Below are 27,850 nucleotides of genomic sequence, written 5' to 3' on the forward strand. Positions count from 1 at the left end.
TGCTTTGGTAACTTATATTCAACTTTGTACTGGAAATTCTAGCCAGGGCTATTAGGCAAAAAAATAAATAAATATCAATAAAAGGTATTCAAACTGGAAAGGAAGGAGTAAAACTATCTCTATTTGCAGATGACATGATAGCAAATATAGAAAATCCTAAAGAATCTACAAAGCAACTATTAGAACTAGAACAAATGCAGCCAAGCAGGATATAAGATTAACACTTGAAAATCAGTAGTATTTCAACACACTATCAGTAAGCAATCAAAAAAGAAACTAAGAAAACGATTCTATATGCAATAGCATCTAAAAGAACAAAATACAAGCCTACACGGCTCTTTGGTGGGGCCAATGGCAGACTCCGGAAGGGCTCACGCCAAGGAGTACTTCCCAGAACTTCTGCTGCCAGTGTCCTTGTCCTCACAGTGAGCCACAGCCACCCCTGCCTCTGTAGAAGACCCTGCAACACTAGCAAGTCACCTTGCAGGACAGATCCCGGACTTGAGTACATGTCTGCAGTGACCTAAACACAGGTAGGACATTCCGCAGGAGTTCTTGGATCCCAGCACGAGGCCATGTAGGGGTCAGAGGATCCATCCAGGCTCTGGTATGGTCATAACACAGGTCCTGTCCAGCTGGGCTCACCCACCTGTGCCCATAATATGCCAGAGCATTGTCTTAGCTTTCCCAGGCCATGTGGATGAAAGGCTCTTGGTGCTCCAGCCACGTGTCAGGGCTGTGCCTCTGAGGCGGGAGAGCCAACTTCAGGACACTGGTCCACAAGAGATCTCCCAGCTCCACGTAATATCAAATGGCAAAAATCTCCCAGAGATCTCCATCTCAATGCCAAGACCCAGCTTCACTCAACGACCAACAAGCTACAGTGCTAGACACCCTATGCCAAACAACTAGCAAGACAGGAACACAACCCCACCCATTAGCAGAGAGGCTGCCTAAAATCATAACAAGGCCACAGACACCCCAAAACACACCACCAGACGTGGACCTGCCACCGGAAAGACAAGATCCAGCCTCATCCACCAGAACACAGCACTAGTCCCCTCCACCAGTAAGCCTACACAACCCACTGAACCAACCTTAGCCACTGGAGACAGACATCAAAAACAGCGGGAACTACGAACGTGCAGTCTGCAAAAAGGAGACCCCAAGCACAGTAAGATAAGCAAAATGAGAAGACAGAAAAACACACAGCAGATGAAGGAGCAAGGCAAAAACCCACCAGACCTAACAAATGAAGAGGAAATAGGCAGTCTACCTGAAAAAGAGTTCAGAATAATGATAGTAAAGATGATCCAAAATCTTAGAAATAGAATTGAGAAAATATAAGAACCGTTTAACAAGGACCTAGAAGAACTAAAGAGCAAACAAACACTGATGAACAACACAATAAATGAAATTAAAAATTCTCTAGAAGCAATCAATAGTAGAATAACTGAGGCAGAAGAACGGATAAGTGAACTGGAAGATAAAATAGTGGAAATAACTACTGCAGAGCAGAATAAAGAAAAGAGAATGAAAGGAATTGAGGACAGCCTCAGAGACCTCTGGGACAACATTAAACACACCAACATTTGAATTAAAGGGGTGCCAGAAGAAGAAGAGGAAAAGAAAGGGACTGAGAAAATATTTGAAGAGATTATAGTTGAAAAAGTCCCTAATATGGGAAAGGAAATAATCAACTCCAGGAAGCACATAGACTCCCATACAGGATAAATCCCAGGAGAAACAAGCCAAGACAATATTAATCGAACTGTCAGAAATTAAATACAAAGAAAAAATGTTAAAAGAAGCAAGGGAAAAACAAGTAACACACAAGGGAATCCCCATAAGGTTAACAGTTGATTTTTCAGCAGAAACTTTGCAAACCAGACGGGAGTGGCAGGCCATATTTAAAGTGATGAAGGAGAAAAACCTACAACCAAGATTACTCTACCCAGCAAGGACCTCATTCAGATTTGATGGAGAAATTAAAACCTTTAGAGAGGAGCAAAAGCTAAGACAATTCAGCACCACTAAACCAGCTTTACAACAAATGCTAAAGGAACTTCTCGAGGCAGGAAACACAAGAGAAGGAAAAGACCTACAATAACAAACCCAAAACAATTAAGAAAATGGTAACAGGGCTTCCCTGGTGGCGCAGTGGTTAAGAGTCCACCTGCTGATGCAGGGGACATGGGTTCGTGCCCCGGTCCGGGAAGATTCCACATGCTGTGGAGTGGCTGGGCCCGTGAGCCACGGCCGCTGAGCCTGCACTCCGCAACGGGAGAGGCCACAACAGTGAGAGGCCCGTGTACCACAAAAAAGAAAAGAAAAGAAAATGGTAATAGGAACATACATATTGATAATTAACTTAAATATAAATAGATTAAATGCTCCAACCAAAAGACATAGACTGGCTGAATGGACACAAAAACAAGACCCGTATATATGCTGTCTACAAGAGACTCACTTCAGACCTAGGGACATACACAGACTGAAAGTGAGGGGATGGAGAAAGATATTCCATGAAAATGGAAATGAAAAGAAAGCTGGAGTAGCAATTTTCATATCAGACAAAACAGACTTTAAAATACAGACTATTACAAGAGACAAAGAAGGACACTACATAATGATCAAGGGATTGCTACAAGAAGAAGATATAACAACTGTACATATTTATGCACTCAACATAGGAGCACCTCAATACATAAGGCAAATACTAACAGCCATAAAAGGGGAAATGGACAGTAACACAATCATAGTAGGGGACTTTAACACCCCATTTTCACCAATGGACAGATCATCCAAAATGAAAATAAATAAGGAAACACAAGCTTTAAATGATACATTAAACAAGATGGACTTAATTGATTTTTATAGGACATTCCATCCAAAAACAACAGAATAGACATTTTTTCAAGTGCTTAAGTTCTCCAGGATAGATCATATCTTGAGTCAAAAATCAAGCCTTGGTAAATTTAAGAAATTTGAAATTGTATCAAGTATCTTTTCCAACCACAACGCTATGAGCCTAACTATCAATTACAGGAAAAAAATCTGTAAAAAATACAAACACATGGATGCTAAATAATACACACCTTAATAACCAACAGATCACTAAAGAAATCAAAGAGGAAATCAAAAAATACCTAGAAACAAATGACAATGAAAACATGACGACCCAAAACCTACGGGATGTAGCAAAAGCAGTTCTAAGAGGGAAGTTTATAGCAATACAATCCTACCTTAAGAAACAAGAAACATCTCAAATAAACAAACTAACCTTACACCTAAAGCAATTAGAGAAAGAAGAACAAAAAACCCCGAAAGTTAGCAGAAGGAAAGAAATCATAAAGATCAGATCAGAAATAAATGAAAAAGAAATGAAGGAAACAATAGCAAAGATCAATAGAACTAAAAGCTGGTTTTTGAGAAGATAAACACAATTGATAAACCATTAGCCAGATGCATCAAGAAAAAAAGGAAGAAGACTCAAATCAATAGAATTAGAAATGAAAAAGAAGTTACAACTGACACCACAGAAATACAAAGAATCATGAGAGAGTACTACAAGCAAAGCTATGCCAATAAAATGGACAACCTAGAAGAGATGGACAAATTCTTAGAAATGCACAACCTTCTGAGACTTAACCAGGAAGAAATAGAAAAGATGAACAATTACAAGCACTGCAATTGAAACTGTGATTAAAAATCTTCCAACAAACAAAAGCCCAGGACCAGATGCCTTCACAGACGAATTTTATCAAACAAATAGAGAAGAGCTCACACCTATCCTTCTCAAACTCTTCCAAAATATAGCAGAGGGAGGATCATCCCAAACTCATTCTACAAGGGCACCATCACCCTGATAACAAAACCAAAGATGTCACAAAGAAAGAAAACTACAGGCCAATATCAGTGATGAACACAGAGGCAAAAATCCTCAACAACATACTAGCAAACAGAATCCAACAGCATATTAAAAGGATCATACACCATGATCAAGTGGGGTCTATCCCAGGAATGCAAGGATTCTTCAATATATGCACATCAATCAATGTGATACACCATGTTAACAAACTGAAGGAGAAAAACCATATGATCATCTCAATAGATACAGAGAAAGCTTTCAACAAAATTCAACACCCATTTATTATAAAAACCCTCCAGAAAGTAGACATAGAGGGAACTTCCCTCAACATTATAAAGGCCATATATGACAAACCCACAGCCAACATCATCCTCAATGGTGAAAAAAAAACTGAAACCATTTCCACTAAGATCAGGAACAAGACAAGGCAGACCATTCTCACCACTATTGTTCAATATAGTTTTGGAAGCTTAGCCACAGCAATCAGAGAAGAAAAAGAAATAAAAGGAATACAAATTGGAAAAGAAGAAGTAAAGCTGTCACTGTTTGCAGATGACATGATACTATACATAGAGAATCCTAAAGATGCTACCAGAAAACTACTAGAGCTAAGCAATGAATATGGTAAAGTAGCAGGATACAAAATTAATGCACAGAAGTCTCTAGCATTCCTATAGACTAATGGTGAAAAATCTGAAAGTGAAATTAAGAAAACACTCCCATTTACCATTGCCACAAAAAGAATAAAATATCTAGGAATAAACCTACCAAAAGAGACAAAAGACCTGTATGCAGAAAATTAAAAGACAATGATGAAAGAAATTGAAGACGATACAAATAGATGGAGAGGTATACCATGTTCTTGGATTGGAAGAATCAACATTGTGAAAATGACTCTACTACCCAAAGCAATATACAGATTCAATGCAATCCATATCAAACTACCACTGGCATTTTTCACAGAACTAGAACAAAAAATTTCACAATTTGTAGGGAAACACAAAAGACCCCAAATAGCCAAAGCAGTCTTGAGAACGAAAAATGGAGCTGGAGGAATCAGGCTCCCGGACTTCAGACTACACTACAAAGCTACAGTCATCAAGACAGTATGGTACTAGCACAAAAACTGAAATATAGATCAATGGAACAGAATAGAAAGCCCAGAGATAAACCCACGCACATATGGTCATCTTATCTTTGACAAAGGAGGCAAGAATATACAATGGAGAAAAGACCACCTCTTCAATAAGTGGTGCTGGGAAAACTGGACAGGTACATGTAAAAGTATGAAATTTGAACACTCCCTAACACCATGCACAAAAATAAACTCAAAATTGATTAAAGACCTAAATGTAAGGCCAGAAACTATCAAACTCTTAGAGGAAAACATAGGCAGAACACTCTATGACATAAATCACAGCAACATCTTTTTTGACCCACCTCCTAGAGAAATGGAAATAAAAACAAAAGTAAACAAATGGGACCTAATGAAACTTAAAAGCTTTTGCAAAGCAAAGGAAACCATAAAGAAGACCAAAAGACAACCCTCAGAATGGGAGAAAATATTTGTAAATGAAGCAACTGACAAAGGATTAATCTCCAAAATTTACAAGCAGCTCATGCATTTCAATATCAAAAAAACAAACAACCCAATCCAAAAATGGGCAAAGACCTAAATAGACATTTCTCCAAAGAAGATATACAGATTGCCAACAAACACATGAAAGGATGCTCAACATCATTAATCGTTAGAGAAATGCAAATCAAAACTACAATGAGATATCATCTCACACCAGTCAGAATGGCCATCATCAAAAAATCTAGAAACAATAAATGCTGGAGAGGGTGTGGAGAAAAGGGAACCCTCTTGCACTGTTGGTGGGAATGTAAATTGATACAGCCACTATGGAGAAAAGTATGGAAGTTCCTTAAAACAATAAAAATAGAACTACCATATGACCCAGCAATCCCACTATTGGGCATATACCCTGAGAAAACCATAATTCAAAAAGAGTCACGTACCACAATGTTCACTGCAGCTCTATTTACTATATCCAGGACATGGAAGCAACCTAAGTGTCCATGGACAGATGAATGGATAAAGAAGATGTGGCACATATATACAATGGAATATTACTCTGCCATAAAAAGAAATGAAATTGAGTTATTTGTAGTGAGGTGGATGGACCTAGAGTCTGTCATACAGAGTGAAGTAAGTCAGAAAGAGAAAAACAAATACCGTATGCTAACACACATATATGGAATCTAAGGGAAAAAATGCTCATGAAGATCCTAGGGGCAAGACGGGAATAAAGAGAGAGACATACTAGAGAATGGAGTTGAGGATGTGGGGAGGGGGAAGGGTAAGCTGGGACAAAGTGAGAGAGTGGCATGGATATATATACACTACCAAACATAAAATAGATAGCTAGTGGGAAGCAGCCACGTAGCACAGGGAGATCAGCTAGGTGGTTTGTGACCACCTCGAGGGGTGGGATAGGGAGGGTGGGAGGCAGGGAGACCAAGAGGGAAGAGATATGGGAACATATATATATGTATAACTGATTCACTTTGTTATAAAGCAGAAACTAACACACCATTGTAAAGCAACTGTACTCAAATAAAGATGTTAAAAATAATAAAAAAAATTAAAAAAATAAAAGAACAAAATACTTAAGAATAAATTTAAGCAAGTATATGTAAGTTGTATACTCTGAAAACTATAAAACATTGCTGAAAGTAACTGAAAACCTAAATTAATGGAAAAACATCTCATGTTCATGGATTCTAATACTTAATATTCTTAAAGTGGCAAGATTCCCCAAAGTGGTCTACAGATTCAATGCAATCCTTATCAAAATCTCGTCTTGGACCTCCCTTGTGGTGCAGTGGTTAGGGACCTGCCTGTCAATTCAGGGGACACGGGTTTGAGCCCTGGTTTGGGAAGATCCCACATGCTGCGGAGCAACTTAGCTTGTGCACCACAACTACTGAGCCCGTGCACCACAACTACTGAAGCCCACGCGCCTAGAGCCCGTGCTCTGCAACAAAGAGAAGCCCCCACTTGCCGCAACTAGAGAAAGCCCACGTACAGCAACACAGACCCAACTCAGCCAAAAAAATAAAACAATTAATTAATTAGTTTAAAAAATTATAAAATCTCAACAGCCTTTTTGTGTGGAAATAGGAAAGCTAACATAAAATTCATAAGGCCTTGCAAGAGACCTGCTGCAGAACACAGTTTAGCAGTTTCAAAATAAGTTAAACACAGAATTATCACATGATCCATCAATTTCACTCCCAGGAAAGAACTGAAAATAGGTCTTCAGACAAAAACTTGTACATGAATGCTCACAGCAGCACTACTCCCAATAACCAAACATGGAGTCACCCCCAAATGCCCATCAAATGATGGATAAACAAAAGGTAGTATATACGTACAATGGAATATTAATCAGTCATCAAAGTGATGAAGTAGTAATACAAGCTACAACATGGATGGGTCTTGAAAACATGATCAGTGAAAGAAGCCACCCACAAAAGGCTTCATGATTCCATTTATATGAGCTATCCGGAAAAGGCAAATCCATAAACAGAAAACAGATTAGCAGTTGCTAGGGGCTGAGGGGAATGGGGAGTAACTGTTTATTAAGCTATATAGTACTGCTTATTAAGGGTAAGGGTTTTCCTTTTGGTGTGATGAAAATATTCTGGAAGTAGGTGGTGTTTATGGTTGCATAACATCATGAATGTACAAAATGCCACTAATTTCTACACTTTTAAATGGTTGAAATGTGAATTTCATGTTATATGTATTTTGCCACAATTAAAATAGGGGAATCCCTTGCCATATTCTACAAAGATTTATATTCTGCCCAGTCCTCAGTATTGTCACATAGCCTGCCTCATCCTACTAACCAACCTAGGTCACCCTGGTCTACCCAGACTTGTCCCTTCTTTGAACAACCATGAGTCCTAATGATGCTCTAATTCATTTGAATTATTTATCACATATTTTTTTTCAACATCTCAACTTTTCCCCTGGATTAGACAAAAATCATTCACTTTATTCCTACCACTTCTTTATGCAACTGCAAGACTGTCACTAGAAGGTTCACAATGTCACTGGACATCCCTGTGGCGTAGTGGTTAAGAATCTGCCTGCCAATGCAGGGGACACGGGTTCGAGCCCTGGTCCGGGAAGATCCCACATGCTGCGGAGCAACTAAGCCCGTGTGCCACAACTACTGAGCCTGCGTGCTGCAACGAAGAGTAGCCCCCACTTGCTGCAACTAGAAAAGGCCAGCGTGCAGCAACGATGACCCAACGCAGCCAAAAATTAAGAAAAAGAAGGTTCACAATGTCACCTAATGAGGTCTATCAAAAAACTTTTTTATGGCCCAGTTTCACAACTCAGTAAGATCACAGGATCTGCATTTACCTACATGGCACCTTTGTCCTACTGTTGATCTGCTGTTCTAAATCAGAAGTCAGCAAACCTTTTCAGTAAATGTCCACATAGTAAACATTTTAGGCCTGTGAGCCACACAGTCTCTGTCACAACCACTCAACTCTGCCCTTGTAATTTGACGGCAGCCATGGCCATAAATGAATGAGCATGGCTGTGTTCCAATAAAACTTTACAGACACTGAGATTTGAATTTCATACAGTTTTCACATCACAGACTACTACTCTTGATTTATTTCTCAATCATCTAAAAATTCTTAGTTTGTGGGCCATAAAAACACAGGCAGCATGCTACATTTGGCCCATGGACTGCAATTTGCTGACTTCTGTTCTATATTTTTCCTGATGTTAACATATCTATTTCTACTATTTCATATGAATGCATAGATATTTTATAAACCTCAAATAATCAGTGTTAAGCAAAACTGTGCATAAATTAAACGACTCACCTGGGATATGATCATTTTCTGCTGCTCCTGGAAGAATGTAGAGAACTGAGGGGCTACACCTGAAAAAGAAGGAAAGCTCATGAGTGACATCACCTGCCTAGAAAGCTCCACATAGCAGCTGGCGAAACACCTCAGAATGGGAGACACTTTGAGAAGCAGCAGAAAGGATAACAGTGAGGGAGGGAAGCACTCTGGTGTCCATGCATGACTCTGGGATGATTATGTAATATTTGGACAAGTTCGTTTTCAAATGTAAAAACATTTGGTTTCTGCTGATTTGTTAACAATGTATGCTCTAACACAGAAAAAATATAAACAACAGATTTAACTAATTAACCCAATTAGGAAAAGCCAAGGAATAGAACACAATGCTTTCATTAAAACTGATGCTGAGCAAAAATATTCAGCACAAAAATTTGTAATGTTCATTACAAACCAGAGAATCTCAACAAGGTTCCGAAAAAAAGGATGGGGTATTTTTGGAAGGAAAAAAGGGCTGGTCTTTTTTGGAAGGAAAAAAAACGGTTTACTCTTAAATTGGTTTCAGGTCTCAAAAGTATTTTTTAATTTAAAAAAAACAAACCAAACCGGTTTTGACTTATCTGTTGTTAATGCAGAAAAGACCTGCCTAGACCATCAAGAGACTCCATGTCTCCTCTTGATTCTGCCATAACAAAACGTAGAATTGTAACCACTTAACATTTTTGACCCACTTCTTGCCCACCCCAATCCAACTCCATCTTTTAAGTAAAGCAGAAATAGACCTGTCTTAAGTCCAAGTCTTAACGACCTGTCTTGCAGTACCATCTCTGATTCTGTAAGATCGGGATACAGGGGGCATCGGTATATCTCTAGTTGTGCCGAGTGTGGGAACAGCTCAGAGCTCAGAAAGAGTGGAGTAAAGAGTGAAGGAAGACGGTAATTCCCTCCCCTGTGGCTGGTCAGCTCTTCCCGCCACACGATGCCTTCACAACTCCCCAAGAAGCAGTATCTTCTGTTCCTTTTGTCTTGTCCTCCTATCCCAACCACAGCGTACATCTCTCTGGAAAGTTGGCCCAAGGTTTCCACCATCACCCAGTCTGTGAGTCTGCATATGACTGGTTCCGGCAGGAGGACCCAAATTGCTTCCAGCTGAGCAACAAGCGTCTTTGCACCTGGGCTCTGGATCTCTCCTGAGGTCTCAGGCGCACTGATTGTCCTACCGGGACAATTCCCGCTCCCGGGAATCCCCCTTCCTACCTCACAAAAGCCGCTTTGTTGCAAGAAAGGTGAAACCTAAGCCAGTTAGAATATTCATCCAAGATCGAAAGCTCCTGGACCTTAAGCAGGACCTCCTGTAAAAGCAAACTGGTGCTACTGAGGGCACAGGCAAAGCTGGAGGGGGTCAGAGGGGCCTGGACGCCTCCACTTATGTTCACAGGTTCTTTAGAAACAAGAAGAAATCCCCCCAAACCAATGCTGCATTCACTTCAAAACTATTTCCTTGAGGGGTTAGGGTACTCAAGCTGCTTACTGCTGCGACCGACTCATGCTCAGATTTCATGCTGGGCAGAGAACGAGGCATGGGATCTATCCTTGCTCCTTCCCCTGCTCTCTTCGCCACTTTGAATTCCTATCCCGTCTTGGAGCCTCACTGTTAGAAAGGGGACGCGACGCTGACCACAGGTGGTTGGGAGGATTCAGCGAGATACTGAGTGGAAAAGAACAAGGGTCTCCGCTGAGAAGAAAAGTGCGCATCTACTGACAGCCAAGGGCCAGTTTCCGCGCGGTCTTACCGAGGCCTCAAACGACAGGGCACCTTGGAGATGAGAAAATTAAGCGCTGGGACGTGCAGGTTCTCAACAGGTGCATAAAAACGGGGCCAGATTTACACCGAATCTGGACACAAAGCCGTTTCCTCTTTCACCCGCCTCTAGCCTGGAGCTTCATCTTCCCCCGGTGCTCCACAGCAGCGTCCTGCTCGCCAGCTGCCGGGCTCGCAGCCGCCGGAGGCTCCGCAACCATCTCCTCGCGAGACAGCGGCCGCGGAACGGGAACACGCCCAGCATCCGGGGGGAGGGGGGAGGGGGAGGCAGTGCACATGCGCAGAAGGCCCATAGTGACAGCCCCGTCCTGTGCCAGAAAGCTGTGCACGGTACATTTCCTGAAAGCCTTAGAGCCACTTCAATTAGAAAAGTCTCTGCGATGGAAATAAACTTATGGTTACTAAAGGGGAAGGGGGGAGCGATAAGTTAGGAGTTTGGGATTACTATATGTAAAATAAACAAGGACCTACTGTATAGCATAGGGGAATAATATTCAGTTTCTTGTAGTAACCTATAATGGAAAAGAATCTAAAAGTATTTTTATGTGTATGTATATAGATTATATAAAACTGAAGTTCTATATATATATATATACACACACATATGACTGAATCACTTTGCTGTGCACCTGAAACTAATACAACACTAAATCAAGTATACTTCCTTCAATTAAAAAAAAAGGGTCGGTGACTTTGGGCACATTGGGTAAAATTGCCAGATTTAGCAAATACAAGCCATGAGACATACTTTTATTCGTTGTTCATCTGAAATAAATTTTAAGTATCTAAATTACATATCTTTCATTAATTATTTTCCTGATATATTGGCTCTCCTTAACAGTTCCTTGCAGAATTGAGTTATAGAATTTCTTCCAGAGACTGTTACATTGCTCCATTTTCATTATAACATATCTTCTACAGTAGTCACATCTCTCTTACTTCGTTCTTTGTCCATTGGACATTCATTAATGAGAAAAGGCATTCAACTTTAGCGTTCTGAGCAGATATAATGGCATAAAGTTAACAACTCTAGGAATTGCTCTTCAGATTTGATTTGTTGAAACAATACCATTATTCATGGCAGAACTTGCCTTTTCCATTCTTCAGGATTATGATGGATCTCTTGATTAACAAGTTTTTAACATGCTGTCTGTCCACTGATAAAAGAAAACTTTTTGTCAGTTTTTTTCCTTTCCTTTTTAACACTACACATGACAATTCCACTTGTCCTCATGCTATAAGAGCAGTTAGTAACATCCATGTAAAAGAATCAAATTCTTCAAGAGATGAAACTCATTTCAAAATACAGTCATGGCAAGTACAATAATGATTATCCACAAGTCAAAATTTATTTTCCTATTCCTATTATTCCATAAGTAATGTTTTCCCTTTTAAGAACAGTCTGACATGAAGATTTCACTAAGTTTCATTAAACAGTGGAATATTTCACTAACACTTTTTGCTCTTCTTTCAATTTCCATAATCCTATTGCTAAAAAGATATTGAAATCTATGTACAAGAAATAAGCAAATTAGCTTCATTCAATGGAATATTTAAAAGGTTAAACAAGAACTGGGAGCCTTGAGAATTAAAATATTATTTCAGTGCTTTAAATAAACTGAGAACTCTTACAGCTGTGTTTGTTAAAGAGAGTCAATGAGTTTCTGAATGCAAGAGAAATGAAAAATACTGAATGCCAATTTAAAAACTCACAAAAATCCTTTAATCACTCAATTCAAATAGTATAAGTGCTGAAGTAAGAGAACAACTTCATGACAATTACTTCAACATCAATAGAAAGAACATCAGAAGCTATTTGAACAGCAAGCATTGTGCAGAATATGGGCAGCACAGTCATCATCTTCCACAGAATCATTCATGTTTTGTTTAACCTTGGAATAAACATGTCTGCACCTTTATGCAAACATCCACCAAAATTTGTATTTTTATTACCTCAACCAAAAGCAATGTAGAAGCAAGGGGAAAATATGTATTTTCTGCATTGTAATTGCTTGCATCCACAGCAATGATGCTAAAAAGAAAAAAGATGAGGGATTTAGAGCATTGATAATCTCTGTAATCATAACTGAAGCTATTTTTGTTGTTGTTGCAGTGGACTTTATCCTGGCACTTGCAATTTGTTTTTTAAGGTTTTTTTTTTTTTTTTTTTGGTACGCGGGCCTCTCACTGTTGTGGCCTCTCCCGTTGCGGAGCGCAGGCTCCAGATGCGCAGGCTCAGCAGCCATGGCTCACGGGCCCAGCCGCTCCGCGGCATGTGGGATCCTCCCGGACCAGGGCACGAACCCGTGTCCCCTGCATCGGCAGGCGGACTCTCGACCACTGCTCCACCAGGGAAGACCCTTTTTAAAGGTTTTGAACTTTTGTCTACGTTGGGTCTTCGTTGCTGTGCGTGGGCTTTCTCGTTGCAGTGGGCTTTTGTTGCTGTGCGTGGGCTTTCTCTAGTTGCGGTGAGCGGGGGCTGCTCTTCGTTGCAGTGCGCAGGCTTCTCATTGCATTGGCTTCTCTTGTGGAGCACGGGCTCTGGAGCACAGGCTCAGTAGTTGTGGCACACGGGCTTAGTTGCTCTGCACCATGTAGGATCTTCCCCAACCAGGGCTCGAACCCGTGTCCCCTGAATTGGCAGGCGGATTCTTAACCACTGTGTCACCAGGGAAGCCTTGGCACTTGAAATTTTGATTGCAACTCTGGAATTAGAAAATACTCTGGCAGCAGTACATGCAGTCATTTGAGCTGAAAGACTGGTGATGATGTATGGCGTGGAGGGTATTTACAGCTTCCGCTGCAATTACTATATCTCAATCTGAATTCCTATTAATCAAAAAATTTATTTTATTTCTTTCTATAGTACTAGCTGAAGAAATTATACATCTCTTATGCTTAGCTGTTAGTATATGCCGGTTTATATCTGACTCACTACATTTTTTTTTTTTTTTGCCTTGTGGCCACACTACACAGCTTGTGGGATCTTAGTTCCCCAACCAGGGACTGAACCCATACCCTTGACAGTGAAAGCATGGAGTCCTAACCACTGGACCACCAGGGAATTACCACTACCATTTTTACATACTGTAAAAAAATCTTCAAAGGGAATTTTTCCTTGCTTAATTAATTTCCACTTTTCAGAAAATTCATCGTAAAGTTTAAACTTGCATTTTTGTGTTTTAGGATTCAAATGTACACAAATAAAAACAGATAATAGCAACCACTGCAAAAATTGAAATGACTGAACTTGATAATCCTATGACACATTAATGTGTCTGTCATTCACACGTCTGAACTCACAAATAACCACAAACAGGTTGAACCATTGAAAGTGTTGTGAATTTTCAAGAGTGGCATCAGCCTTAGCTTTAAAATTTTTTGGTAAGAGTATAAGACCTTTTGTGTACTGATAATCAGCAGCACTTAGGAGATATAATTGATTATTTTATAATTTTTTATTAATTGGACCACATCCTTAGTTTGCAGGGGGAGTTCGAAACAGATATTCCTTTCCCCTTTTTCCTTAAACACTGGGCCATTGGTCTCCAGGGATGGGCCCTCCTATCTTATATCACTGGGTCTGGGATCAAACTGTGACAACAGCACGGTGGAGAACAGCAGAGGATTTTGCAATAACATAACATTTGTGGGGAGCCATGGTCTCTGTAGGGTGGGTGCCCTCAAGCTGATCGTCACTAGGTCCTTCCAATTTAAGGATGACTAACCAGGTAGCATCCTGCTACCTAATGAGACAGGCTAGTATGTCTTTTGCATACAAGGAAAATAAGGGAGAATATTGGAGCAGCCCCTACCTACAGATCAAGCTCGCCAGGTGAGGGTGGGAGGGTAACTGTTCCCATCCCTTTAGGGAACCTTTGCTCAGTACGATAGCCAATTACCCTAAGCAGCCCTGGAGACCGCATCCAGACTAGGTGCATCACAACACATAGGGACCAAGTGGGGACCTCTTTGCTCAGACTACAGCACCCTAAGCTCAGGGTGGGCTCAGCTTTCTGAGCTCTGACACAATTGGACTGGATAACCAGAAAAACCCAACAGATACAACACTACACGGTGGCTCCTAAAGCAAGTATGTCAACAGCCAGCAGAGCCTTCCCAAGCATTATGTGCTGTCAGCTGGATCCAGTTAGTAAGCCAAAAGCCGGCTGGAGACATATTATCCTCATCCGTCACTGAACCACCCGGCTCACTGCACCAATTGTTTTAAGACGTACCTGGGATTTGTTTTAATCAGGCATGATAAAATGATAGACATGGAGACAATTGTCTTTGAAAGAAGACTTCATTACTTACAGTGTTCAAGAGGATGGGAGACACCACACCAGGCAGGGCCACATGGGGAAACACCAGTCAAGAGACAGAAGACATGAAGAGAAATCATGAACGAAAGCCTTTCTTACTACAGTGGTGGTGATAAACTATAGTAACCTAACTATACTGTGTTAGGTGGGGAAGTGCCCTATTGGGCAGGAAGCAAAACACAGATGGTGGGGTTTTTATGCACCTGTGGAAACACAGGGATGGTATGTATGCCAACATCTTTAGCCATTAACTTGGCCCATGATTTCAAGATGCTAAACCATCAATTATAGAATATCAAAAATGACTATTACATTAATACACCATACTAACAGAAAAAACTCATATTGTTATCTCATTTAATAATATATGATTATCTCAATAGATGCAGGAAAGCATTCAACAAAATCCAGCACCCTTTCATGATACAAGACAGAACAAACTAGGAATAGAATGGAATTGCCTCAACCTAATAAAGGCCATTTTTGAAAAACCCACAGTTAACGTCATATTTGATGATGGAAGACTGAACGCTTTCCTCCTAAGATCAGGAACAAGACAAAGATGTTAAAAACAAAATCTTCCAATTCAGAAACCCTCTCCACATAGGTAGAAGGAAAGAAAAATCATTTCCTAGGCCCAGCATGATGCACTTATTTGTTTCACTTGGTGCGCTTGCCCAGCATGGTGTGAAACTGCCACTCCCTGCCATACCCCTTTTCTTTCAAAGGCCACATCATGACCAAATCAGGTGTCTTTTCCCCAAGGAGCTCCACAGCTACTCCATCCAGAGTACAGAATATGATAGCCTTTTAGTTGCACAGCAGGTCTCTCCCCAATAGGTTTATAGAAGGATCAGGAGAAAGTAAGAACATGCATTCCCAAGTTAGAGGACCTGTCTGCATGGGAATTGTGGAGGAAAAGGAACAAGTAGGAGACTGATGCAAAATACCAACCCTCTGTATCGATCTGCCGCCAGATGGAAAATGAGAAATTTCTGAGGAAATTGCAGAATAAGTAGCACCAGGCTTTATTAGAGCAGGCAGAGATTAGCCTGAGGGAAAGTTACTGACACATGTGGTTCACCAGCTCCCACCTCTGAGATTCTCACAATCTGCCAATTTTGAGCCATTTGCCAAGTATTTCCTGGCTGAAGGTTTTGTTCTAGGTCCTGCTGATTCTCTTGTCCCTGGGAGTCTCTCTCTACAGTCCCCTCTCGCTGATCCCGTCACAGGCTGACTGGAGTAGGGAGCATTCCCTTTAGCAAGGAGTTCTAATTGAGCAGCCAACAGAGAAGCCTTTCTTTTTTTCACTTTCTCTAGATTATCCCCAAAGTGAGTCGCTGCTGCTCAGATTTGACTAACAGTCTGTCCTTGCCATCCTCCCACTTTTCCTTAATTTGGATTTGGACAGTTGGCTAGAGAGTCAAAACAAAGGTTGCTAAAACTAGAGCATATTTTGACCTGACCCCAGGTTCACATCAGGGAATTTTGAGAAAGCCTCAACAAACCACTGACGGAAATCAGTGGGGGACTCACATGTCTTCTGGGTACACTGTTGCAGTATCTCCCAGCTCAACTTCAGTGGAAAGGCTTCGAGTACAGCTGTTAGCAACCCTTCTCAAAGAGTTCGTAACTTCCTTAGTTACTCCACAGTTACGAGGGGTGGCGTGGCAAAGAGTCAGCTTCCCCTGGCCACCTTTATGTAGTGATCTTCCAGACCCTAACGTGACTGCTCTATCAAAGGAGCAAAATCTGCTAATTACAGGATTCCACGCAGCTGCTGGTTGCTGAATTCTATGCAATAAATCAGTATACATTCCCATGTGTGGGCTGTAAGTTGAAAACACACTGAGGTGTATGTCTTCTGGGGCATGGGGAGAAGAAGCGTTTAAATGAGTAACATCAGCTGGTGAGAAAGGCACTTGAATTACCCAGGAGTCCTGGCTGGCTTCTCAATGGCATCAGCTGTGCTGGTGACCCAAATAGGATGGGCTGGTTTCCTTCATGTTGAGACAAGAAAAATATGAATCATGTGGGCACTTTGGTTTCCCTTCCTGTGTTTACATTAATCAGTTGAACACCTTGTTTGCCTTTTTCCAAGTGACTAGTACAGCTACTCTCCATATGTTGCCTTACTACGCAGACTCTTTTATCCAAGCTCTTAATCTTTCCATGATTCTCCCTTTATCATATGTGCCTTCCTAGCTATGTGTGGATAATAAGGGACTACTTAAGGTGTCATCTGGTCTAAGACATGAAATGGACCCAGTCTAGGCCACAAAGTACATAACTCTGTGTCCTCAAACCGAGCAGGTAATTTATTACCAGCTAAAGAAGTTGTGCCCTGGGCTTCCCTGGTGGCGCAGTGGTTGAGAGTCCGCCTGCCGATGCAGGGGACACGGGTTCGTGCCCCGGTCCGGGAGGATCCCACATGCCGCGGAGCAGCTGGGCCCGTAAGCCATGGGCGCTGAGCCTGCGTGTCCGGAGCCTGTGCTCCGCAACAGGAGAGGCCACAGCAGTGGGAGGCCCACGTACTGCAAAAAAAAAAAAAAAAAAAACCCTGAAGGGAACCACCCATCTGAAAGATCATCACCTCACTCTTCCCCTAAGTCAGTTTCAGGCACGGAGGGGTAAAGACATTCAGGGAAAGTAGGAGGAGGGACAAGCAGAGTGAGGAGGAGTAGGGTTCTGTGAAAGAGGAAATGTATTTAATTCTCACATTTTTCTCTCCTGTTTTTTCGATATTTCCTTCTGGCTATCCAAATAATTTTTAACTCCTCTTAGGATAGTTAGAATTATATTCATCCCATAAATATCAGCAACTCACTTACTGGAATAAAGTCCTTCTAAGAACTTCTGCAAATCAAAAGAATTGTCCTCTGCCCACTGCAGGATTGGAGTCTCAACGTGTATGCCCATTCCCCATGTGACAGACAGATACTAACTGCTTTAAAAAAAGAGACCTGCAGGCAACATTCCTGGCTTCCCGTATTTTCCAACCATACGGTGATCTTGATGAGAGTTTAGAGCCCATTATTACCCATGTTCATTCAATAGTAAAATCTTGAATTTGAACAGGGAGGTTTGTTTAGCCAGTATTCCAAAAAAGCATAGAGCTAAAATAACTTAGGGTCTTTTACTGACTATTGTGAGGCCACAGACTTTCAGTTGATTTGGCTCAAATCAAGAACTGCCAGACTCATCCCATTCTTATTACCAAAATTGTTGGAGAAATATAATTAAAAATAAAAATTTCTCCCAACACAGAAAACCTACTTACAAAGGTAGAAGACAAAGAATTTTATCATTGAATAAGCATAAAACCAGAATGTGATGTGCATTACAGGCAATCTGCTAAGAGACTGCAAAGACAGAGAGAAATCTCACCCTTTTATAAAGCCAAGCAGGTACAACTCATTACATACATGTTCTCAAGATAAACAATAACTAGTCCTTAAGTAAGAGGACTTGACAGTACCATTTATTGCACATAGTTCACCCAAAATTCATCTGGTAATTGGGATGACCATCTGTTGTCTTTATAAAAGGAAAAACAAGCTTCTCATATCTTTATGACAGGAGGCAGTTTTGCAACTTGGAGCAAGGAACCCATTGAAGTTAGGCTCCCACCCTCCCCCAGAAACTGGGAAAAAGGAGTGCTATCTCCCTGGAAGTATTTCAAAGAGATGGCTCTGAGGCTCCTTGAGAAAGATACTCTGTAGGGGTGCAAAACTGCCAAGAGGCTTTTTAAAAGCTTCATATTCATCTCAAAGGGATAAAAAATTTACAAGTTTACAAAAGAAAATGCTCTACAAAAACGAAGGGGGGATGTCTCTTCCATTATTTTTAACAGAGAATAATAATCCTCTTACTTTTCATTTCTATTTGCCCTTACACCACTCTCACCACTTCTAGTTAATATTGTACTGAAGGTCTTAACGGCAATTAGGAAAGAAGATGCAACAAAAGGCATACAGATGGGAAATAAAGAGGTAATGCTATTGCTATATGCAGATGGCATGACATTGTATATAGAAAATGCTTAGAAACCCAATGAAAAATATTAGAATAAATGAGTTCAGCAAAGTTACAGGACACAAGATCAATATATATATATCAATTGATCTTGTATACACTAGCAATGAGCATTCCAAAAACAAAATTAAGAAAACAAACTTATTTGCAATAGCATCAAAAGAAAACAATTCTTAGCAGTGAATTTAACAAAAGGAGTGTAACATTTCTACAAAGAAAACTGAAAGACCTGTACAAGGCTTGCCTGATGAAAAGTTCACTGAAAGATTTTTAAAGATCTAAATAAATGGAAAATCGGCAAGATGGCAAAAATAAGATTCCAGCCCTCTCTCTCCCCAGAGACACCAATTTAACAACAATCCATGGATGAAAACCAGTATATGCAATACATTATGGAAGTCCCAGAAGGACAAGAGAAAGACAGCAGAAATATATTTGCATGTCAAAAGGTGAAAAATAAATCTGAAAAAATTCAGGAGAATTTTACCTTAGTGAAACTTCTAGGGGTTCAGTGGTGTAGAGCATGTCAAGATATCCCTTCTATACATGCTTGAAGTGTTAGTGGCAGATAGGGATGCTGTTTGGAGCCTTTGGTAAGCTCACTTCTTGTGAGCCAATTCCTTAAAACCAATCAATCTCTCTGGAGTTTATGCATATTTAATTTAATTATGCCTATTTTAAAAGAGGATGCGGTCATTTAATTTTCTTCTACGTTTATAGGCAATTATACCTTTATCATTAAATTACATGTCAATATCAGTTAGGGTCGCTTTATTTGAAAGTAACAGTAACAGCCAAGAAACCATTAAATAAATGTGCATGCACTCATGTAATTCCATATATGTGATCTTATAAAATCCACTTGGAATGAAGATACCTCAGACTCCTCAGCTTCCGTTCTATAGATAGCAGAGACAGTGAAGTTACACTGAAGGGCTGCAGTTAATAGAGGGAGGCAGAATTGAAGAAAATGAAAAAACTTTTTTTGCTCTCAAGCATCAGACTGATAAGAAGAAAGTGTGGAAGGAAGATGAATAAAACAAAGCTCAGCACCTACTCTCTGCCCTTTGGCTCCACGTGGAAACTATTATTACATCCTGCTCTTTTCAAAAGAATAAAAGTTCAAGTCTTCTCGATATAAGATACCTACTCCCTGATCTGTCTCTATCTCACACCAAACACCCAAATGTCTACTCAGTCTTACTCATTGCCTCTTGCCTTTCTCTCTTATTTAGAGCTCTTCCACACCACCATTTCCTCATACTAGGCATTCATCACTTCTCATCTAAACTACTATAAAAGACTCCTTCCTGGTTTCCCTTCCTCACCTGAACTCCAATTCATCCCGTATATTCAATTTTTAAAAATCTTTTTTTAGGGCTTCCCTGGTGGTGCAGTGGTTGAGAGTCCGCCTGCCGATGCAGGGGACACGGGTTCGTGCCCCGGTCAGGGAAGATCCCACATGCCGCAGAGTGGCTGGGCCCGTGAGCCATGGCTGCTGGGCCTGCGCGTCCGGAGCCTGTGCTCCGCAACGGGAGAGGCCACAACAGTGAGAGGCCCGCGTACCGCAAAAAAACAAAACAAAACTTTTTTTTACTAAATAAAACACATATACAGAAAACCATACAAATATACAACATAAATAAATGTTATTAGGCAAACATCCTAGTAATTACCACTAGGTCAAGAAATAGAACTTTACCAGCCACCCTAAAAATCTTTCCCTTGCCCAATTTACCTCTCCCCATAGTAATATCATCTTGAATTTTAGAGTCATTCTTTTTTCGTTTCTTTACAGCATGTGTTATCTCTAAGTGTGCATCTCTAGCATTATAGTTTAGTCTTTCCCATTTAAAAAAGCAAGAAAATAAGAACTGATTATGGCTTTCAATTTTTTCTACAGATTTTCTTCTATATCTTTCTGTTCTTTTCAATTTGGCTTTGAAAAACCTGGGGCATCTGACATGGTGCAGTCCAGATTTTGCTGCTTACACATTCATGGTGCAGTCAGTGTTCCTTTGTCCTCTGTACTCCATGAAAACTGGCTGCTGGATTTACAGGCCTAATCATGCTGAGGGTGATCACTTTAGCAAGACCATATGCAGTGTGTGTTCTTTTACCATGAGGCATATAATTAACTAGTAGTCTCTCTTTGTAACAACTGATGATGCCATTAATTCACTGGACGAGGCAAAATAATGATGTCCTAATTCTATCATTACATTTTTATATATAGACTTTGTTAGAATAATTTTAATTTATAGAAAAGACAGTACAGCGAGTTCTCATATAACCCACACTATCTAGCTCCCAATATGATTAACAGTTTATATCAGTATGGCACATTTGTTACAATTAAGGAACCAATATTGATCAATTACTATTAACTAACATCCACACTTTACTCAGATTTCCTTGGTTTTCATCTAATGTCGTCTTCTGTTCCAGGATCCCATCCAGAATATCACATTACATTTGGTTGTCATATCAACTTAAGCATTTCTTGGCTATGACAGTTTCTCAGACTTTCCTTGTTTTGTATGAACTTCACAGTTTTGAGATGTACTGGTCGGGTACTTTTCAGTATGCCTCTTGGCTGAAATTTGAAATTTTTCTTAAGATTAAACTGTGGTTGTGGGATTTGGGAAGGAAAAGCACATAAAATGCCACTTTCATCACATCAGACCAGAGGTACACACCATCAACATGACCTACCACTGCTGATACTGACCTTGATCACTTGTTTGTCCAGTTTCTCCATGGTTGTTATATTTTTATGTCTTTCTTTCCATACAGTACACTTTAGAAGTAACCATGCAGAGCCACAAGAATGGGGAGTTATGCTCTTCCTCCTTGGTGGCAATCTACATAAATTATTTGGAATTTTACATAGGAGCTCTGTTCTCCCCCATTTATTTAATAATTTGTATCAGTATGATTGGCTCCTGTGGTCCTCTGACATATCCTCATCAAGGTGGTATTTTTTTGTTTGAGCACTTCCTTACATTCTGGTACTATAAGATGCTCCAGGCTTCTTCTATTTATTTCCTGCCCAAGTGCTACAATCAGCAACTTCTCCAAGAAGCCCTGGTTCCTTTTATGGGAATATGGTTTTAGGAACCAAGATCTGGGCACTGCATGTACATACTGCTATTAGGGTTTTGGTGTTTTTATAGTCTCTCAGATGACAGAGCAAGGGAATATTTTGTGTACACTAACGTGTACATAAGCCTATTTATATAATTCTCATATATAACCATATGTATCTATATTAAATTAAACATGAGTTCATACTGATGTTTCCAACTCTAATCCAGAGTACCACGTGGATCATTCTAGCCTCCTCTTCTCACTGATATGTAACCTTCCAATACAATAGTGATAAACCTGGCTCCCTCATCTGCCATCCGCTTACTTAACTGTTCCATTCCAGTATAAATCAGAATTGCTAACCTGTACCCCATGGAAAACAAGTTTGTCACCTAGAGTGCTTATGTGCAGTTTCTTTTGTCTTGAGGCTAACAGTCTCATTTCCAAAGTTAGCACCTTTTCTGCCCACCTCCTTCAGGGAAGTTGTTACATAGATTCTCTTGTCATAGTCTGCAATACTTCCTGGTATTCCTTGAACTCCTCAATGATTTTTAAATTTGCCTACATTAAGGCTCCCTATTTGTGCTGTAAACTTCTGTGGGTTTGGACAAATGCATAATGTCATGTATCTATCATTATGGTATCACACAGAATAATAAACAGCTTCACCAATCAGGAAAAAATATTCTGTGCTTCATCTATTTAACCCTCCCAACGTCCCCCTAAAGGTCTTGCAAATACTTATCTTTTTACTATCTCTATAGTTTTGCCTCTTCCAAGGTCATATAATATGAATCATACATTGTACAGCCCTTGCAGACTGACTTCCTTCACTAAGCAATATGCATTTAAGATTCCTCTATGATTTTTAGTGACTTAACACCTCGCTTCTTATCAATGAATAATATTCCATTGTATAGATGTACCACAGTTTGCTTAACCATTCACCTACTGAAGCATATCGTGGTTACTTCCAATTTTGGAAATGAACCTGCTATAAATATTCATATGCAGGCTTCTGTGTGAATCTAAATTTTCAAATAAGTTGAGTAATTATCCAGGAGAGCAATGGCTGAATTGTAATGATAAGACTACTTTTACTTCTGTAAGACATTGCCAAAGTTTGCAAATATCTTCAACCTCAATTTACAGTAAGAAATACATTTAAATTCATGATCCAATACAAACATTCATTCAACATTTTTTTAAAAGATTTTTGGCTGCGTACGGCCTTAGTTGTGGCACGTGGGATCTTGGTTGAGGCACGCAGGATCTTAGGTTTCAGCGTGTGGGCTCTTCGTTCCGACGCGCAGGTTTTCTCTAGTTGTGGCAAGCAGGCTCCAGGGTGCATGGGCTCTGTAGTTGTGGTGCGTTGAGTTCCAGAGCGCATCGGCTCTGCTGTTTGTGGCACGCAGCCCTCTCTAGTTGAGGCGTGCGAGCTCAGTAGTTGCGGCACGCAGGTTTAGTTGCCCCACGGCATGTGGGATCCCAGTTCCCCGACCAGGCATTGAACCCGTGTCCCCTGCACTGGAAGGCAGATTCTTTACCACTGGACCACCAGGGAAGCCCCTCACTCATTGACTATTAACAATGTGCCAGTTTTAGGCACTGGATTCATAGTAGTGCGTAAAATAGATAAAACTCCCAGTTCTGATGGAGTTTATATTCTAGTGAGGGACTATAAAATAATAGAGACTAAGTAAAATATTTTGTATACTAAATGATACCTTGGCAAAAAACTAAAGTATTAAAGTGGGATAAAGAGTTTACAGAAAACAAAGAACTATGGAGACAATAAAAAAATCAGGAGTTGGGGTGGAGATGGAAGGATGAAAAGGCAGCGTGCAGAGGAATTCTAGGGCAGTGAAAATACTCAGTATACCATAATGATGGATAAATGTCATGAATACATTTGTCCAGACCATAGGATGTACAATACCAAGAGTGAACTGCAATGTAAATGATGGACTTTTACAATGTGTCAATGTAAGCTCATCAATTATAACATACACACCACTCTGGTGCGGGATGTTGGTAACACGGGAGGCTGTGCGTGTGTGGGAAATGGGAACTCTGTACCTTCCCCTTAATTTTGCTATGAACCTGAAACTGCTCTAGAAAGATTGTCTTAGTTTTTTTAAAAAAAGCTGCCAGAAGACTGATTCAATCTTTAGTACACACATGTACTAGTCTGCTAAGGCTGCTGCCTTAGTCATTCAGGCTGCTATAACAAAACACCACAGACTGGATAGCTTATAAACAACAGAAATTTATTTTGCACAGTTCCGGAGGCTGGGAAGTCCAAGATTAATGCACAAGTATGGTTGCATTCTGGTGAGAACTGTCTTCCTGGTTAACAGACAGCAATTTCTCACTGTGTCCTCACATGGTGGAAAGGCTGGGGTTCCCATTCATGAGGGCTCCACTCTCCAGACATAATCACTTCCCAACTGTCCCACCTTCTAATGCCATCACACTGGAGATTAAATTTCAACATATGAATTGGGGTGGTGGGACACAAACATTCAGCTGCCATAACAAAATATCACCACAGACTAGGTGACTTAACTGAAATTTATTTGGCTCAGTTTTGGAAGCTGGAAGTCCAAGGTCAAGGTGTTGGTAGATTTGTATTCTCCTTGGCTTGCAAATGGCTGCCTTCTCGCTGTGTCCTTGCATGGCCTTTTCTTTGTGCAATGATCATCCTTGGGTCTCCTCCTCTTTTTATAAGGACTCCAGTCATGTTGGATTAGGGCCCCACCCTTATGACCTCATTTAACTTTCTCTCTTTAAGGGCTCTACCTCCAAAACAGTCACATTAGAATGGATCTGGGGGAAAACCACTTCAGTCCAGGATAACATATAACTGACCTTAAATATTTTTCATAAAACAGTATTTACCTATATCTATAATGAATTCTGATATTATGTTTTATTTCTTTAAAAATGTTAGCTCTGATTCATTGAACTGATTTCACAGTTCCTTCATAGGCCAATGTGGTTGCTCTGTAATGTGTTACCTAGGCGAGACTGAATTACATTTCCCAAAATTCCTTTTCCTATATGTTTCCCATGGGGTGGACCATAAGAGATTCTTGAGCAAGACTTGGAGGGCATAAGTGATGTAGCAGCCATTTTGTATCTCACACGTGCTATTGCTGATCTACTGACCACCTCATTGGCATGAGACACCTCTAGGACTGTGTTCCACATGGATCCTTCAGCTCCTCTGATGCACATACCACCTCAGTGACTAAGGGGCCAAGCTTCTGTAGGACACCACACCATCAAGGTCAGAGGCAATGAGAACTGACTCCAGTTTTAACCCATCCTCGTCGGCGCCACTCATGGTTGTGAGTTCTCGTTTGTTTTTGCTCTCTTCCGCATTACATCCACCTTCCTTTCCTTATTGTCTGCCTTGTGGACTTCAAGCGCCTTCATCAGACATGAAGACAACAACCTTATAGAGACTGCTTAACCAGTTCCCACAGCTGTAGAAAGCCAAAGCCCTGTAATAAATCCCTTTAGACATACACACTCTTCTTATGGTTCTATGTCTCTAATTAAATCCTTCCTGAATCATAAATTTGTACCAAATTAGGTCTGGCTTTTCTGAACTGGGTCTGGTTTTTCTTAATTAGATGCTGTTATCTGACTAGAGTCAGATTTAAAGCTATTAAAGATCCTGTTTCAGTTGTAAAGGGTCACTGATAGTCCATGACATGCAGTGGCAATACAGATACACAAATTATTACCTTTAGATACCTGTAATCAAGTGCCTATAGAAAGCAAGGCTCTGGGAATCAAGTATTTTCTCCCCTAGATATTTAGTGAACACAAGGAGTATAATGGAACTGGTTGTTACTTCTAAATGTGCTGGAGAACTTTGGGGAAAGAAGATGAGAAGCTCGGGGATTTAAATTCCCAGCTCAAGATCCACACAGGGACCTTAAAGCTTCAATGATAACCTTGAAAGCACCTCATCCCCTAAAGCTGCAGGGCTGAGACTTATGAAAGGAAACCCAGTGACAAATCTGTTGGGTAGCTTAATTACTATGTAAACTGAATTTCCAACCTTACACAGCCTCATTACAAGTTAGGGCATTGACTGGTAGGGAACAGAACCCTGAAAACTGGGACAGGAAAATAAGAACAGAGTTCAATGGAGCCGAGATCCTCAATGCCTACAAATGCTTTCAGTATATCTGTTAACCCCATGCCCCCCACCCCTAAATCCACAGCTATGGCCTCATGAGGAGTTCCCTATGACCAGATGACTGAGAAAGAAAAAACCTCAGGCTTGGGTTAGATGATTCTGCACAGTATGCAGCCCCACTCTGAGATGGCCCTGAAAGTCAGTGGTAAAAGGAAATCATCCAAAGGGGAAGAAATTTGAGCAGTGCACCTGGTTTATTTTACCTGGAAGCAGAGATGGCCAAAGTTATGGGTCTACACGTATTTATGTACAGTGGCTAATGGTTTAGCTAAATGGTCAAGGACTAAGAAGGGGTACCCTGGAAAATCTTTGAAAAGTTCTTGGGAAGAGGTGCATGCCCAGACCTTTCCAAATGGGCAGAGTGAAGGTATTTGTGTACCATGTGAATGCTCACCAAAGAGTAACCTCACTGGAGGACTGAATAATTAAGGACACATTCTGTGGATGCCCATCCCCTTCTGTCAGTCAGGCCCTTTTCCCAGCCTCTTCTGGCATTGCCCAGTGGGCTCATGAATGAAGTGGCCGCAGCAGGAGTGAAAGAGATTATGCATGGGCTCAGCAAAACGGACTCACTCTCATCAAGGCCGATCTGGCTAAAGTCCCTGTTAAGTGCCTAATCTGCCAGCAGTAGAGACCACCAATTACCAACCAACTTGGCACCATTCCGTGGATGGATCAGTTTAGCTACTTGTTATCAGGGTGACTGCATTAGATCATTCCCGTCACAAAACAGATAGTATTTTGTACCTACCATCAAAAGATTTGGAGTACATGGATTTGCCTTCCCTGCCTGCAATGCATCTGTCAAAACCAACATCAAGAGGTTTACAGAATGCCTCATCCACCAGCACGGTATTCCTTGCAGCCTTGGTTTGGCTTCCAGGAGGCTGCTAAAGCCCCCACAGTGAAAGAGTCTCTGAGGGCATGAATGGGAGCACCTGCTGATTTCAATTTGGACTGGTTCTTGAGCCTGCTTTTGGAGGAGGCCCTATACAAGTTGGGCCAATTTGAAAGTAACAGCATCAGTGAGATTAAAAAAAAAATTTAAGTGGGGAAATATGTTGCCTACAGAACCCCAAAAGGACTAAAGGACATATCTGTATTAACACTGTGTGTGTTAAGAACACACAATGAAAAAAAAAAACAAAAAAAACAGTCAATAGCTGTTTCTTGACGGTGTCAGGGATGGAGCGGCCCTTGGTTTACAAATAATTTTCAGGAACTTAACTGAGGGGGTAGATCTTTGTGTTATGTGTGGTGAAATAACTTATGTCTCTTTTTGTGAGTTCTTTTGTGGGTATTTGTATGTCCCAAGTGGATTTGTGAAACGAATTTCCTCAGAGGAGGATGTCATCAATGTAATGTCATACCTGTGCTCCTGGAGAAAACTGGATGCAGTTAAGGTATTGCCCACGAAGACTATGCAATGGCAGAGTTGCTGAGGTATCCCACGGGTAGCCTGGTAAAGGTGTCTGATGTCCCTTCAGAGGTGAAGGCAAACTGTGGCTGAGAGGCTGTTGAAAAGAGCACTGAACAGAATATATTAGCCAAACCTGGAATAAGAAAATATTTACTACTTGCTATTTGGATGG

The 27,850-nt window shown here is 40.7% G+C and overlaps 1 protein-coding gene across 1 annotated transcript in view; it reads right to left on the reverse strand.

The window, feature by feature from the left end:
• Positions 1-27,850, reverse strand: part of ZNF37A (zinc finger protein 37A) — a 104,336-nt gene that overhangs the window by 47,277 nt on the left and 29,209 nt on the right. Inside the window, 1 exon segment of the mRNA XM_019935919.3 lies at positions 8,789-8,847. Within this exon segment, the coding sequence (XP_019791478.2) occupies positions 8,789-8,847 (59 nt within the window).

The sequence above is a fragment of the Tursiops truncatus genome, chromosome 16 (assembly GCF_011762595.2).
Source record: "Tursiops truncatus isolate mTurTru1 chromosome 16, mTurTru1.mat.Y, whole genome shotgun sequence".
NCBI classification, from domain to species: domain Eukaryota; kingdom Metazoa; phylum Chordata; class Mammalia; order Artiodactyla; family Delphinidae; genus Tursiops; species Tursiops truncatus.